Genomic DNA, 14,719 nt, shown 5'->3' with positions numbered 1-14,719 from the left:
GGTTAGCATATGAAACTGTGTTATGCTCTGTAGTTTGTGAAGAAGAAAGGAAAACCAGTAGGAAAGTGGCCAGAAGAACTGTTAAATTTAGTGTGTTATTAATCTATTCCAGGTACCGTTGTAAGCATTATACACCATATCAGACTACTTTACCCTCCTCCAGACCGCACATTTAGTAGCTGAGGAAACAGAGAGGTTAAATAAATTGTCCAAGATTACTAGTGAACAGTGGAGCTGAATCTGGGCCTTCTGACTCCAGAGTAGACACTCTTAATCACTATGGAGTAGTTTCCTTCTTAGGATCAGTGCCTTGAGCACTATTTTTTTTTTTTTTTTTGCGGTAGGTGGGCCTCTCACTGTCGTGGCCTCTCCCGCCGTGGAGCACAGGCTCTGGACACGCAGGCTCAGCGGCCATGGCTCACGGGCCCAGCCGCTCTGCGGCACGTGGGATCTTCCCGGACCGGGGCACGAACCCGCGTCCCCTGCATCGGCAGGCGGGCTCCCAACCAGTGTGCCACCAGGGAAGCCCTTGAGCACTATTTAATGTTGAAGCTGTTAGGACTATAAAAGATGGTAGGGAGGTAGTTGTGAGAAGTCATGGTTTTATCAGAAAAACTCAGAGATTGGTAAGCTACACTTAAATCCTACCAAGTGGGGTTTAGCCTAGGGGAGGGGGCGATCTCATCTAAAGGCCATAGAGTTCTCAAAACTCCTTAATTCCAGAATAAGTCAAATCCTGATATCTTCCTTCATAGATGACTATGGGACTAGGATGCAACCTGTAAAGAGAGGTCCTCCTAGGCCCCCTGTCAGAGCAGGAGTCTAGGAGGCCACTGCTAATGGTGGGGTGTAAGGGTTATGAGGGCTATGAGACTGTAAGTACAGTGTTTAAGGAAATTCATGAGGAGTTATTTCAAATATGCCTTTTGCCTCAGAAATGGTCTCCTAAGTGGGAAAAATATTAGTCACATAAATTCCTCAGTGAGGTTAAAAATAAAGCTATCATTTACTGGACGTGAGGGAAAAATGTCAATAAAGGGTAACTCTTCTAATGATAGTAAATCTGCAAAGAAACATGGTTCTGATGGCTTGTTGTTTTTTTTGTTAGCTATTAAGTTTATTTAACAGAAAAACAAATTCAGTTGAAGATCATTCATTAAGAGGAGCAGAATTAACAATAATTCATTAAACATTCTTTGAAGATGGTCCTATTTTACTACTATTACCTTCCCCATATCTGAGAGATTCATGAGTAAGTCTTGGAAGAGAGCACGTATTTCTTGTAATTCGATAAAACATTCAGTCAGATAATAAAACAGGTGCTATTATTTTGTTTTGGGTTAATGACATGTAAGCTAGACTTTGCCATAAGACTCTGTTCTAATCTCTTATAATTTGGTTTAGAATGTCAAACATTTTGACTGTTTCAACAACCCATTAAGTGCTTTGCAAAATGACAAAACATTCTATATATGACTTAATTAATATCTACTCCAGTTATACACAACACATCATGCTCAAGACCTAGATTTATTTGAAAACATTTAGTCCAATTTATATTAATGCAGAAAAATCACATCTAATAAACCACAATTGTAGCAGAGACAAAATAATTGTGTTCTGTCATATTTCCACACAAATATAATTTGATATTTAATTAAAGGATGGTAAATCACAATCACATGTAAATAAAATATCCTCTCAGTAGTAGTAAGAACCTCTTTTGAGTATGTAGGGTCTTCTGGGTTTATTCTCATACAGCTGCCGTTTCAGAATGTAAGGAATTTTTCTCTTTATAACTTCTTCCTTTTCATTTTTGTCATTTCCAGTATCAAGAACCTCTTCCTGAATCAACTGCAAGATAGACCGAATATGAATGAAACATACATGCATAAAGTCTTCCATTTCAGAGTATTTGTCTACCTTTTATCTCATTTGCTATTCAGACAGTAAGATATATGTGGATGAGATGTATGCGGTTCACAACAATTAAATGTTTTGCCCGAGAACAGGTGGCTATCAAGTGGCTGAGACAGGATGAGAACATGATTTTTCTGATTCTCTGTTCTGTGCTCTTAGTTCATCAGGTCAGCCTTTAAAATTTGCTTTCTATATTTGTCAAGGCCATATATTAATACCTCCAAATGAAGGAACACACTTAATATAATTTTGAGTATTTTTCTTTAATTTATGGTAGACCAAAAGATGGAAATATATCATAAATCACAACAAATACAAAGTTTTGAATCTAGTAAACAAGGTTTGGCCTCAAAGGTCAATAGAATTTTATATTCAATTAAGTTAATTACTGATTTGACTTGAAAGCCATTCTAAAGATCTATTTCTCAGTCAAAGAGAGAGGAATGCTTGTTCTGCTTACTTGTTCAGCTGTTGTAGAAATTAACATATGTGAAAGCTCTGTTTCAATGGTAAAGATCTTTAGATTGTGCTGCTTAATAGTTAATCATTAAAAGCAAGTTCACATTCAAAAACTCAAGGGAGTTAATCTCTATGTAGAATCTTGTCTAATACCTCATCAAATATGCTGCATTCTAAAATTAGTTCCAAACACTTTTTCTGATAGTACTGTTCTGATTCAAATGTTCCACTGGCATAAAATATTTAGGAACTCTTTCCAGAGTTTTGCACATGATTTACACAAAATTTTTAAAAAGATCAACGCTCAAGGTAAGAACTGTATTCGTATCTGTGAATGTCTTCTAAACTTTGGGGTGACTATAACTAATACTGACAGGAGAGTAAGTTTCTAATCATAACCCGTATGCATTGAATCGTATCACAAGTACTTTATTTCAACCCACAGCTGTTCAATTTCATAGAAGGAAAAACAGCTACTGTCAGACAATCTAGTTTCTTAATCTTTTGTTTCTCTGTGCACGTAGTCTGTAATTGTACTACACTCTTAATAATACTATCATTTTATTTTAAATCACTCAACAACATTTAAAATAGCAAAAGTTTAAATCTTATGTGTACCTGATTTGTCTGTATTATAGTTTATTGAGGGTTTATTTTTTTTTCCTGGATAAACAGCACATAATTGATATTTCCCTATGTTAAAATTAGTATTTTTCAAGTTTTATTGATGTAATATTTTAAAGAGAAAATCATTTAGCTGGAATTGGAATTAAGGGATAAACAATCCAGCAAGAAAAATTAAAACTAGATTTTTTTTTTAATCTGGAAAATATCATTTTGTTTACAAGTTAGAATAAACACTAGAAGTTCTGCATTTCATTTCCTCTTTTCCACAGGGTATCTCTGTGACAGTGTGTTATAGAGATTGTTATATTAGCAGGAAAGGCATCCTCAGACCCTCAGATCCCCAGTGTTGGTATAAGCCCAGAATATGAAACATGAAGTAAATTTCTCTTAGGGGTTAATCTGAAAGAAATATTTCCCTTGTCGGGAAAATTTTTAAATTTTCTTCTTATTTTTTCTTAAAGCATTTTCATTTCTCTTTTCTCTTCCAAAAATTTCCAAACCAAAGGTGGTGAGTCACCAGTGTAGTATTTAATAGAACTGATTCATTCAGTCCCTTGTGGTAGTTCTGGATAATGAAATTGGGCTGTACTAGCCATAGTGGACCTCGTTTAGCTTCTAAGGATGATTGAAATCCACAATCCACACATTCAATTAAAATAGAAATATGCATATATCCTTATCATTCTGGTTTTATTTGCCTAATATATTCAAATAAAACTGGAACCTTTTGTGTTCTGTGTTTGTTTATAAATAAACACACATGACTTATGTGTTTCTAAGAAAACATTTTGAGTTTCCTAAATTTCTTAGGCATGCCACCACCACCACCAAAAACTGCCTAACCATGCCATCCACAATAAAAGCATATGTACCAAGTCTGCCCTAAGACAGATCCCCCTTTTAAGACCAAAGAAAAGATATTTTGCTAAACTCCAAATATTTGCAGGACACTTTGAAGATCTGAAGGAATGTTAACCTCAACACATGGTTTATTCTTCCTTAATATTTGTAAGTCTTCCTGTTATGATAATGATCAGGATTAAAAAAATCAGTACAAATGAGAGTTAACTAGTATAACCACAATCATATTCGTATTTTGTTTTTGTTTACCTCCCAGTGTTGAAAGGCCCTGCTGTGACAGATTTTTCGGAGCTGGTATATTGTCAGCATTGCTTCCAAGCTAAAGCCATCTAAGGTAGTTGGAAATTTCCTTCTTGTAATAAGCTCCTCCTCAGGAAACTCTCCTGTTTCCTCGGCTTGGCTGTTCAGGTTATTTATAAGACTGCACACATTCAGCAGGCTCATTTTCCAAGAGGGAACACTTGCTTTACTGATCTGAAATGTAGAAAGAAATAGTTAATGCAATTAAAATTTGTGTTGTAAGAGTTAGAAACAAATTTCTATTGTGCTAAGCCATTACCTTTTAAGACCTAATTGTTAGTCTAGCCAAATAAAAACACTGTTATTAATTAGTAACTTCATATCACAAAGTTGAATAGTGTCGATACTTCATATCCTCTATTTGCCAAATGCAATAAAGTTAATACACATAAACACACACATACATGAGCAAAGAAAGAAAGAAAATAGAAATTACAGTAAGTAGAAATACATAAATATATATGTATATATCACAGGTGAAAATATTAAAAATACCACTCTCTCCTTATTACACTTCAGTTTAGTGTCTAATGGAACAGCGGCCAAGGTGATAATAATAGATTTGGATAATTACAGTAGTGTGAGACCACGAATCTATTCCACACATTAATAGTTGTCACAGGTAGCATCACAGATGATCAATTTATTTATTTGAAAATTATAATATTTTCTAAAATATCCTTTTCTAATAAGATCTTGTCTGAAACCATTATTACCATAATTAACAACTTTCTCATTTGCCAATTTTTGGAGAAACTAAGTGTGAAATAACTTATAAAACTTAACAAGCATCTCAAAGGGCATAGATGAAGAAAAGCATAAATTTTTTCTAAAGAACATAAAAAAAGCTTTTTTGAATGACCACAAAGCTGTGATGAGAAGATTCAAAAATATTAGTATCAATTTTATTGGTGTCAATTCTCTCTGAATTATTCTCCAAATGCAATGCAATTCCAAATCAAAGTTCCAATTTGGAAAATATGGGGAGGCTGGAAGTTTAGAGGAGGGAGTGTAGCAAAACAATTATGAAGTTAATTTGGAAGTATGAATATGCGAGAACTAAGAAGACTTAGAAAAATAAAAAGGTAGGAAGGACTTACTCTACCAGATATTAAAATGTATCTTAAAGCTGCAGTAATCAAAGAGTGAATTAATAGAACAAGCATAAATATAAAACTCAACAAAAGAGAATATAATGTCCAAAATTTGATCCAAGTAAATATGATTGAAGAGCATATAGCAAAGTTTGCATTTGAAGTCCTTGGGACAGTTGGCTATGGGGAAATCTGGATTTAGATCTAGTTATAACTTTTATTGACATATTATAGTCTAACAATATCCAGATGGGTTAAATATGAGTAAAAATAAAAATATGTAAATATATAGAATTTATTTTATAAATTTGGAAAAATATTGTTAAGCAAATATCCAAACCAGAATCCATAAAGGAAAAGATAATTTTAAATACATAAATGTGTAAATTATCTCTCAAAAATTAACAGCCTGAACTAAAATCAAAAGGAAGACATACTGTAAAAGCTGCCACAAAATGTTAATATACTTAACACAGGTGGAGCTCTTCCAAAAGAAACTGGTGAATGCCCCAATTAAAAAAAACAAAAAAAACCACTTAAAAAGTGTTAAACCTCAGATAAATAATATGAGCAGACAAGTCACAGAATCGCTATCAAAGAAGAAATATGGAACAGAAATATGTGGAATGATGTTCAACTTGGCTACTATCAGATCAGAAGACCCTAAAAAGTATAAGTACACTTGATGTACTTATGAGGATATGGAGAAACACACACTTTCTCTTCTAAATATTTGTTGGTCTAAGTATATATTGGTATAATTTCTTGAAAGGTGTTTTGGCAATATGTATAAAAATTGTAAATGTGCATACCCTTTGATTAAGACTTTACCTTAGGGACATGCAAATCTGTGAGTACAAAAATATTCACTATAATGTTTTCAAACAGTTTGGAAATACATTCAACTATGCCCCTCGAATGTGATTATCAGCCTGTTCTTGAATTTTTCTGCTATGGGAAACTTAGAGGCAGCATGCTCCACTGTGTGGCAGCAACATCTTATGTCTTGCCAATTAATGGGATAGTACAATTTTACATTCGGAAAGCTCTTTAGAGATCATCTGATTGAGTGTTTTCCTTAGAACACTAGCTCTGTACTCACTGTTTTTAAAAAGGAGTTCCACTGTCAAGTGAATTGGAAAACTTGAGTTTAAAGGAAATTTAAAGGCTTCTTGAGCTTTTTACTTGCAAATATTCATTGTAACTTTTCAAGGGTGCTAACATAATATCCAATGCTCCCCAAACTAATTGACCATATAATGCTTTATTCATAAAGTATCTGTCAGGACTTGTGTTGTCTGATTATTTTTTTGGACGAGGAAACTGAGTAAAGCATTTTGTTCTCTTCTGCCAGTTAAAACAGTCACTGCATCACTCACTAGTATATTGTTTAATATCACCTTAGCCCCTGTCATACTTTGGAAGCACCGCAGAGAGGGCACTTTTGACCATAGGATGTCTAAATAGACATGTATTTAAGAACATTTCTTATAAGGTTTAAATAGTTCACTCAAGAAAAGGACAAAGACTCTGTCTTTGATGAAACCTGAGTTAGGATCCTCTGAGCCCTCTTCTTGACGAGGTCCCAACCTTGGGCTCTGTCCTTGGTCTACTTAGTCCAGTTTTAGCAAGAATCCTTCTGAGTCAAGTTAGCAAAAATGCCCCACCATTGATACCTGATCATCCTAGGATTCTATTGAGTTGTCTAGCAAGAATCCTCCTAGATTTAGAGTTTCCTCAGTAATTTTCCATACAATGATCCACCCCAACCCTGTTCCTTGGCTGTAAATCCACACTTGTCCTTGTTGTGCTTGGAGTTAAGCCTGATCTTTGCAAAACCATAGTTCCTCTTGAATAAAGTCTTCCTTGCTACCTTTAACAAGTGTCATGAATAATTTTCTTTAACAATAAACATTCTTATTTATTAAATTATTTTACGTAAATGTCTATAATAGACCTAAGCCTATAGATAAGAAATTTAGAATATTGTCTTCTCTTGCTTTTAAAATGAGGAAAACAAGAATATTTGTGGTTCTTACTTAGCATTATTTGATTAAACTCCTAATACTGAATAAGATCCTGGTTAAATTTTGGTTTCCTTAATTAAATGGGACTTAATCTATATTACTAGTGGTCACTATCTATAATACACTGAAATCAAATGTATTACAAGCATTTGAATTGGTGAATTGGTGAATTCATGGTGAATTCAAGTATTTCACCTAAGTAAAAATAAAGTCATCTGTGGTGGAGCCCTGAAGTTCTTACAGCTGAATACAAAAAGTAAGGGCTAGTAATAAATCCTAGATTCTTATTGTTAGTACATAAATATTTATTAAACTCTTACTGTATTCAAGGCATTGAATTTGATCATAGAAAATTACATCATTCCAGCAGCTTTTTGAGAGCCTAAAGAAAACATATTCTTTTCTTCAAAGTTCCCTTTCTTAAAAAAACTATACCAAAGCACTACCACTGGTAATAAAGAGAATTGTATTGTGAGAACTAATTTCTTTATCTTCCCCTTCTCTTCAAGCTTTGGAATCTCTCTTGGCCTTCTGTTGCTTAAGAGTATTTCTACATTAGTATTTCAATGTCTAAATAGTTTTACTTTAAAAATTGAAATTACCTTTAGAGTGGAAAGAAGAAAGCTGAAGCTTTCTGAAGCTTTTAATAATGGAGTTATACCAATATCAAATACTATTCTTTCAAAATTTTAGATACAGTATATTGGTTAAAATGGTCAAAAGTTTAGACTTTTCATTTGCATAGAACACTACACACACCAAAAACTAATTGAATCACAGAGAAATAAGTGATAGTAGTTTTATAAAAAATAAGAAATGAGCTTTATGTTCCCATCCTAGCAGCAAAATTGGGATAATTATGCTTCTGGGTGCTTCCTCATCATAGTCTGTATTTTACTTATTTCAAGTAAAAAAGGAGGCAATGGGATTCAATTTTTCTTCCATGATCTGTTTTAGATATATATCCCATGACTGAATGAAAGCGGTATATGTTATTCTGTCTATACTTTGGCTACGTATTTCTCTTAAGAATAAAACTAAACCACTTCATATACTGAAATTGTTTTTCCCTTGCAGCATCTTGGCCAGGGAAGGAATCATAACCTCTACTCCCACATTTTTGCAAAGTAGCTGGCAATCCCCACACCATATCACATTTTGGAGATTATTTAGGACCTTTATTTGTCTACATAAACTTGAAATCATAGAGGTAAAATCTCTACCAAGACACTAAGGCATACTAATCTGTTCCATTTTTCAAAACAGACTATTAACTTCACTTGTCTTCCTATTTATGAGTTGAAGCGATTATAGCCATTGCTATTCTGATTGAATATTAAACAAAGGATCCATTATCTTAAGGTTAAATGTATTTGTTCACTGAGTTTTAATGACTAAATGAAATTTGATCATTCTTGATAGGAAACCCACCAAATTATGGTAGAATTTGGTTTCAATGTGTTCAACTTTTGTAGATCTGGGCAATTGTGGAAATATATAGGTACTTAAATTTTCCCCAAATGCCTTTTAAGGACCATAGTAGAAAACGTCTTTGTTAGCTCTGAGATAACAGTTACCCACATTCTCATACAAACACAGAAATGGCTATTACCCCTTCACACCCACTATTGAACACAATTCTACTTCTATGCCAGGGGTTGTTGCACCTGGAACATGCTCATCCAATTAGGGAAGAGGCAGGAGGAGTCCTGAGCATTTACTTTCTTACCACAGTGCCTGTGGAATCCTCAGCATTACAACAGTGATTGCACCGGGTGACTGCCTCACCTCAAGATACGTTTTTCTTTGAGAAACATCTTTTGGTTGGGAACCCTGTTCTCCAACTCTACATTTAGATACACACTGATTAACTCACTCCGGGTAAATCAAGATTGTGTGGTAGTGTGGTAACTGGGTATATTCTAATTGAGTTTTATTCCTAGGTACAGGCTGGAATCTAAAAACCTTGCTTTCAAGACCCCAAGAGAGGAATAATAAGGTCCAGTACAAAGTTTCACCTGATTCAATAAAAAACAATAAGCAGGTACCAATAACACTTCTGTTATGAGGAGAATTTAAATCCAGGTGTGGATTTAATGTAAATGTCTAGGGGATCATAAACTCCAACCCCAACGTTTAAAAATAAGGAAACAAAGGCAAGCAATGTTAACTAATCCCCTTGCTTAAGATCAAATAGTTCATAAGTCACAGCTGTGGGATTAGATCTCAAGGCTTCTGTTTGCCAGTCTATTGCTCTTTACTCTCTACCACATTTCTTTCATGGGTTTCGTGAACTTTAATTCTTAATTTAGGAACTCCACTTCACTCTCCCCAATAGTACAAGAAAGGCAAAAATATCACTTAATTTTCATTTATGTATTTATCTTGAGGCCAATATACCTTTCATCATACACAATATGACTGGAATGGAAAGAGGAGTTTTAAAAATACATTTGCATGTCCACATAAATAATATGTGACTACTTAATTAAATTTGCAGTATAGTGATTGATACACTATACAGTATCAATACAGCTTCTTTCCCTGTCACATCAACACCCTTAAGTCCTTTGAGCTTAAGGAAAAGTCTCCCCATAAAGGAAATGCCTCCCAATGAACTTTTCAGTCTCAATGGGAAGTTATTACTATAGGAAAAGGACACCATGTTTATAATGAGAGTTCATATGTTTTTCAGTCCTTGGTTTAAAAAAAAAGAAAAAGTTACCTTTGATGTATGCATATTGGTCAATAAATCTGCTTCTAACGCTTTCATTTCCTCTTCTGAATCTGAGTAAAATCAAAACCACATGTTTACTGTATAATCACGTATCATGTAATTATATTATAACCTAGAGATTTAAGATTAGTCTCAAAAAACTTTGTCTTAGAAGTTTATTGTCTTTGCTATGTATTCATTCTCCTTAGAATAACATTTGGAAAAAAACAATTATAGTTTTACTTTAGGCTAACAGAATAGAATAATAGAAGCACTTTTAAGAAAATAAACACAGGATTTTATGCCAGGAGAGCTATTGATGATTTGGAGTTGTTTAATCACTGAATCTCATTATTTAAAAAAACCCCCTGATTATATGATAAAATAAAGATTTAATCAAAAATGCTGGATAATTTTTACTGGAAATAGTTTACATATACAGAATATATATGTATTGATATTTTAAAAATAACATAATGAAAAGGTATGTATAAGACATTTTTTCAAGATAAAAACAAAGGAAATTGCTTGCTGATAATTTTAGAATAAGAAAGACACTGAGATTTGTTTAATTTGAGATGCTATTTTACAAAACACACTTTGAAAGATTTGTTTCTCTACTTTAAACAAGGATTTAGAATCACGTGTACTTAGCAATTTTTTCACAGGCTATTAAGGAAATTGTTTAAGCAAAAGTGGAGTTGTCCATCAATACATGTACAAGAGCGTGGAAAATGGATTTCTGATTTTTTTTAGAATATTCTTTCCAGTTTCCAATAATGAATATTTTACAGAGAAGAAAAATTTAGAAATTACTATAAGGTAATAGAAATAAAGTTATAGAACACTATACTGAGTTAATTCATAAAATCATAGCAGGAGTTTGAATTAAACATTTCAGTGTCATATTTATGATATAACAGTATAAAACAGGCTAAATATTTTTGCTGCATTTATCCCTTGTTTCTTTTCCCACCTTGATGTGATCATTCAATTATTTTCCAACATTAATTAGAGCATATGGCAATCACTATAATATTTCATATTACTCTTTTAAGTTTAAATCTTATTTTCAAGGTGAGCTATTGATAGATATTTGACAAAGTATGGTTTCATCTTAATTATCACATGCAAAATACTGCTACAGGGAAATAATTTTTATCAATATAAGAATGACAATTTTCCAGTTACATTCTGTATCAACTTAAATGACTGCAAAAAAATAGTTAAATTAATAATACATCTATTTGTCACACAGAAAAGTTATATAAAATGTATTCTTAAAAGAGCTTGGTATTTTGTGTATTTTTCTAGAAATAATTTTCTACAAATAATGCTTTATTCATTTATTCATTAAACATCAATTTTCACTTTGTTATCTTAACATACACACAATTAAGAAAATAATATTTGAGAGGGAGAAGCCACCATGTCCTAAGAGAGTGAATGAGGAAGAGATAAAACATTTCAAATGCAATCAGTTTTAATTATGGGTTTGCACTTTGACAGGCACCACTCCTGTACTTCTCATTAGACAGTGACCAGCTTGATTTGTTTCACATGTTTTCTTTTCTAGTGGTTACATTGCAAAGGGGAACATGAAGTGTTTCATTGAAATCCCTTTTATTACCTTGCAGATTTAAAAAGGAAAAAGAAATCTTTCAGTTCTTGTAATCATAAAACAGAGAAAGAAAATATCCAGCTTCTATCACTAGAAAGGAAATCCAGAATAAGGGAGAAACTCTTCTCGCTGGATACATTAACGTTAAGTGGCAACACACAGTAAAAATGGAAAAAGAAATCACTTCAGGGAGTTGTGAAATGCAGCTGAGCTTACCTGAGCACAGACTCCAGGAGCTGAAAGCCAGGAGTATCATGCACACCAGTTGGATTTTCATTCCTGCCATCATCTTCTTGAGCCTTCTAGCAAGCCCAGTCCATAAACGTCAGAGACAGGCTGAAGGGGGCTCTCTAGTGCTTCCTCTTGCCTCCAGCTGAGTTTGGAAGTGACTGAACTATGAGAGATGCTTTGACCATTCCCTATATATATATATATATATATATATATATGTATATATATGCAGGGGATGATGTCATGAGTATACAGGGATTATCTCTTCAGGATGTGCCCTTCATTTCCATCCCTCCCCTCCACTCCCCACTTCCTCCTCCCTTTCTTCTTTGTCCCCCCGACACCTCTCCCCCACTTCTGAACCTCCAGTAACAGCGACATCTTCCCTAATTGACACTGCTGCTCCAGATTTCCGACACGCAGGAGTCATTCAAAAGCAATTCCATACAGAGCATACTGGAAAAGAACTTCCAGTACCATTCTTTCCCCATTGCCTCTTATTCTCTGACTCTAAAAAGTTGTCATTTTGATTTTGTGAAGCATGAGATCTGTTATTTCTAATATAATCAAAATCTCCAGGATGAATGCCTAAAATCAGTAATTCTTTAGGTTTGGAAGTTCTTAAAGAGTCAGGATTCTTTTCTGATAACCCATACTTTTGAAAAAGTGTTTTGTGGTTTCAGGACTGATAAGGTCTTAGACAATACATGCTAGAAAAAGAAAGCAAGTGGAAGATAAGCAGAAAATCAGTTATAATATTGGGTTAAGGAAAAGAATTTAGAGAAAGGAGAGAGAATCAATTTTAAGAAAAGAGACTAGTAGCTCTAAGCAATAGGGTATTATTTCCTAACAAATTGAAAAGTCAATTTTAAGTAACTGAAAGGTTGACTGAATTATGTATGCTGATTTATGGTTGAGTGTCTTAGAAAGACAATTTCATGTTTACAAAACCCAACTATAATTTATTTGTTAGCAGGCAGAAATATGTATTATTGTATCACTGATTGCTGTTTTCCGATACTTTCCTCGTTTTCTGTCTGCATCGCTCTGCTCCTTTAGATCCATTCTTGCGGCCCCATCCTATTCAGTCTATAATCCCCTTTTCACTGGTTTTCGCCATTGTATCAGATTTCTTCCCCTGTGATAGTGATAAAGATGAGACTGTACTTCTGGAACAGAGACAATCTTAAATAACCACCGTCCACCAGTCGCATTCTTAAGACCGCATCTTCACATATTTCATGAGTTACAATGACACTCGTTCCCTCTCCCGGGTTCTCAGAAGAAAATTGCTCAAAATGTCTTTTGGAGTGAAGTTTTCTTCTTGCATTAAGTATTTCAGGATACATGGCATGACTGGAAAAGATGGTGCTGTTAAAAATGTGAATATTTAAAGGTAAATGTGTCTGAGACTTGTTCACTTCTTAAACATATCAACCAGATAGTAACAATCGAGAAAAGAAGTCTGGATTGATTTCTACAGAGAGTTGACTTATATCATATGGTATATGTCTATGGAATTGACTTCTTCATTTTACCCTACACCTAAGAAGAGGGACTAATTCCAAACATGTAATAATAATTTAAAATAGCAAGGAGTCATTCATGTAACTTAATGTTTAGGAATTTAACAATGGCTGATTTTTTTTACCTCTTTTAGTTTGTTTTACAGACTTACATACCACACAGCATTGAACACGACTCACTTGAGGAAAGTTTTATATGTAAAGGGTAATTAATCGGCAAAGAAATTTGAAATATGTACTCAATTTTTGCCTTTCTGCCACTAGGGGGCGCAATAGATGTTTAAAAGGTTTTTTTATTTTCACTTGACTGATCACATCAGAATTCTGAGCATTATGCTTACTTTCTTCTCACGATCAGAGCATCTTTGTGACAGAATCCTTTCAAAGCCACTTTAATGAAGAAGTCAAGAAATTATATATTCTTTGCATGATATTTAAATTAGTTGTTTTATGAGCTTTTGACATGCAAATACAAAGAATAATCTTTTAAAATGTGTGATAGCAGCCTAATGGTAAAAAGAAAGTGTGAGTCCTATTTTTCTCAACTGACTTCTTTCATACATGAAGCTCAGGGAAATGTTGACAAAATTCATTCTTAATTAATAAGAAAGAAAGGGGGAGAGTTAACAGTGGGAATTCATGTTGTTTTAAATATATCACTTCATTAGCTGTCAATGTAGAAATGATAAGCCTGAAAGAATTGCGGGAAATGTGTTAGCAAATGTCAAATGATTGAAGATCAGATAGATGCTATACACTACTTTTTCTTTTGGGAGAAAAAGAAGATGTGTAACTTTTATGGTAAAATTATGATATAGATAAACTTTATTTGACCTCTAAATGGTATTTTTAAAAACATCTGTTACACCTTTGCTTTTCAGCTCCAATGCCTTCGAGCTATAGAAAAGCCAATTAAACAATTTGTTTTAAGAGACAGTAAGTTATGTGTGGATATTTGCCTTTAAACGTATTTCAGGAAGTACTTCAATGATGCCTTTTATTCAGGATTTCAGGCACCTTTCTATGGAGATGGATGAAATATCTTTATTCTAAAGGCTTTATGCCTAAAATCCTTCTAATTTTTATCTAGCTCTTGAAATACTAATGAAGAGTTTGAACATTACCCTTGGACAATCTTCACGTGTTGGCCTTCTAGCTTGAGGTCACCATGAAGCAGCTAACTCTGAATAGGTTTTATCTTTTTATCTATCTAAATAGGTTTATCTGGGTACCTGTAGGTTACATTTCTACTGTAGGTAGATTTCTGAGCTTCTACTGTGACTTAAATCAGACTTTTGCTAGCTAATTACTTAAAAAAATCAACAGAGATGCCTGAA

At 33.7% G+C, this 14,719-nt stretch overlaps 1 protein-coding gene across 1 annotated transcript; it reads right to left on the bottom strand.

Moving 5' to 3' along the window:
- Positions 1 to 1,316: 1,316 nt before the first annotated feature.
- NTS (neurotensin) lies at positions 1,317 to 13,124 on the bottom strand. The gene is made up of 4 exons (XM_022552423.2): positions 11,842 to 13,124; positions 10,014 to 10,075; positions 4,117 to 4,341; positions 1,317 to 1,854 (listed from the first exon to the last, which is right to left on the bottom strand). Exons 1-4 carry the CDS (start codon positions 11,912 to 11,914, stop codon positions 1,702 to 1,704), a joined length of 513 nt encoding a protein of 170 aa, XP_022408131.1. The 5' UTR covers positions 11,915 to 13,124; the 3' UTR covers positions 1,317 to 1,701.
- Positions 13,125 to 14,719: the final 1,595 nt, after the last annotated feature.

The sequence above is a fragment of the Delphinapterus leucas genome, chromosome 11 (genome assembly GCF_059928025.1).
Source record: "Delphinapterus leucas isolate spDelLeu-1000000601 "Yukka" chromosome 11, BTC_Dleu_Yukka2, whole genome shotgun sequence".
NCBI classification, from domain to species: domain Eukaryota; kingdom Metazoa; phylum Chordata; class Mammalia; order Artiodactyla; family Monodontidae; genus Delphinapterus; species Delphinapterus leucas.
Note: the sequence above shows the minus strand (reverse complement) of the source record. Positions and strands in the feature narration are given on the sequence as shown.

What these genes read in the sequence shown, in the direction of transcription:
- NTS (XM_022552423.2), bottom strand. Translation starts at nt 11,914, where the DNA reads ATGATGGCAGGAATGAAAATCCAACTGGTGTGCATGATACTCCTGGCT. An exon ending in CCAATATGCATACATCAAAG is followed by an intron (nt 4,342 to 10,013) that starts GTAACTTTTTCT and finishes TCTACATTTCAG; the next exon opens with ATCAGTAAAGCAAGTGTTCC. An exon ending in GGGCCTTTCAACACTGGGAG is followed by an intron (nt 1,855 to 4,116) that starts GTAAACAAAAAC and finishes TCTATCTTGCAG; the next exon opens with TTGATTCAGGAAGAGGTTCT.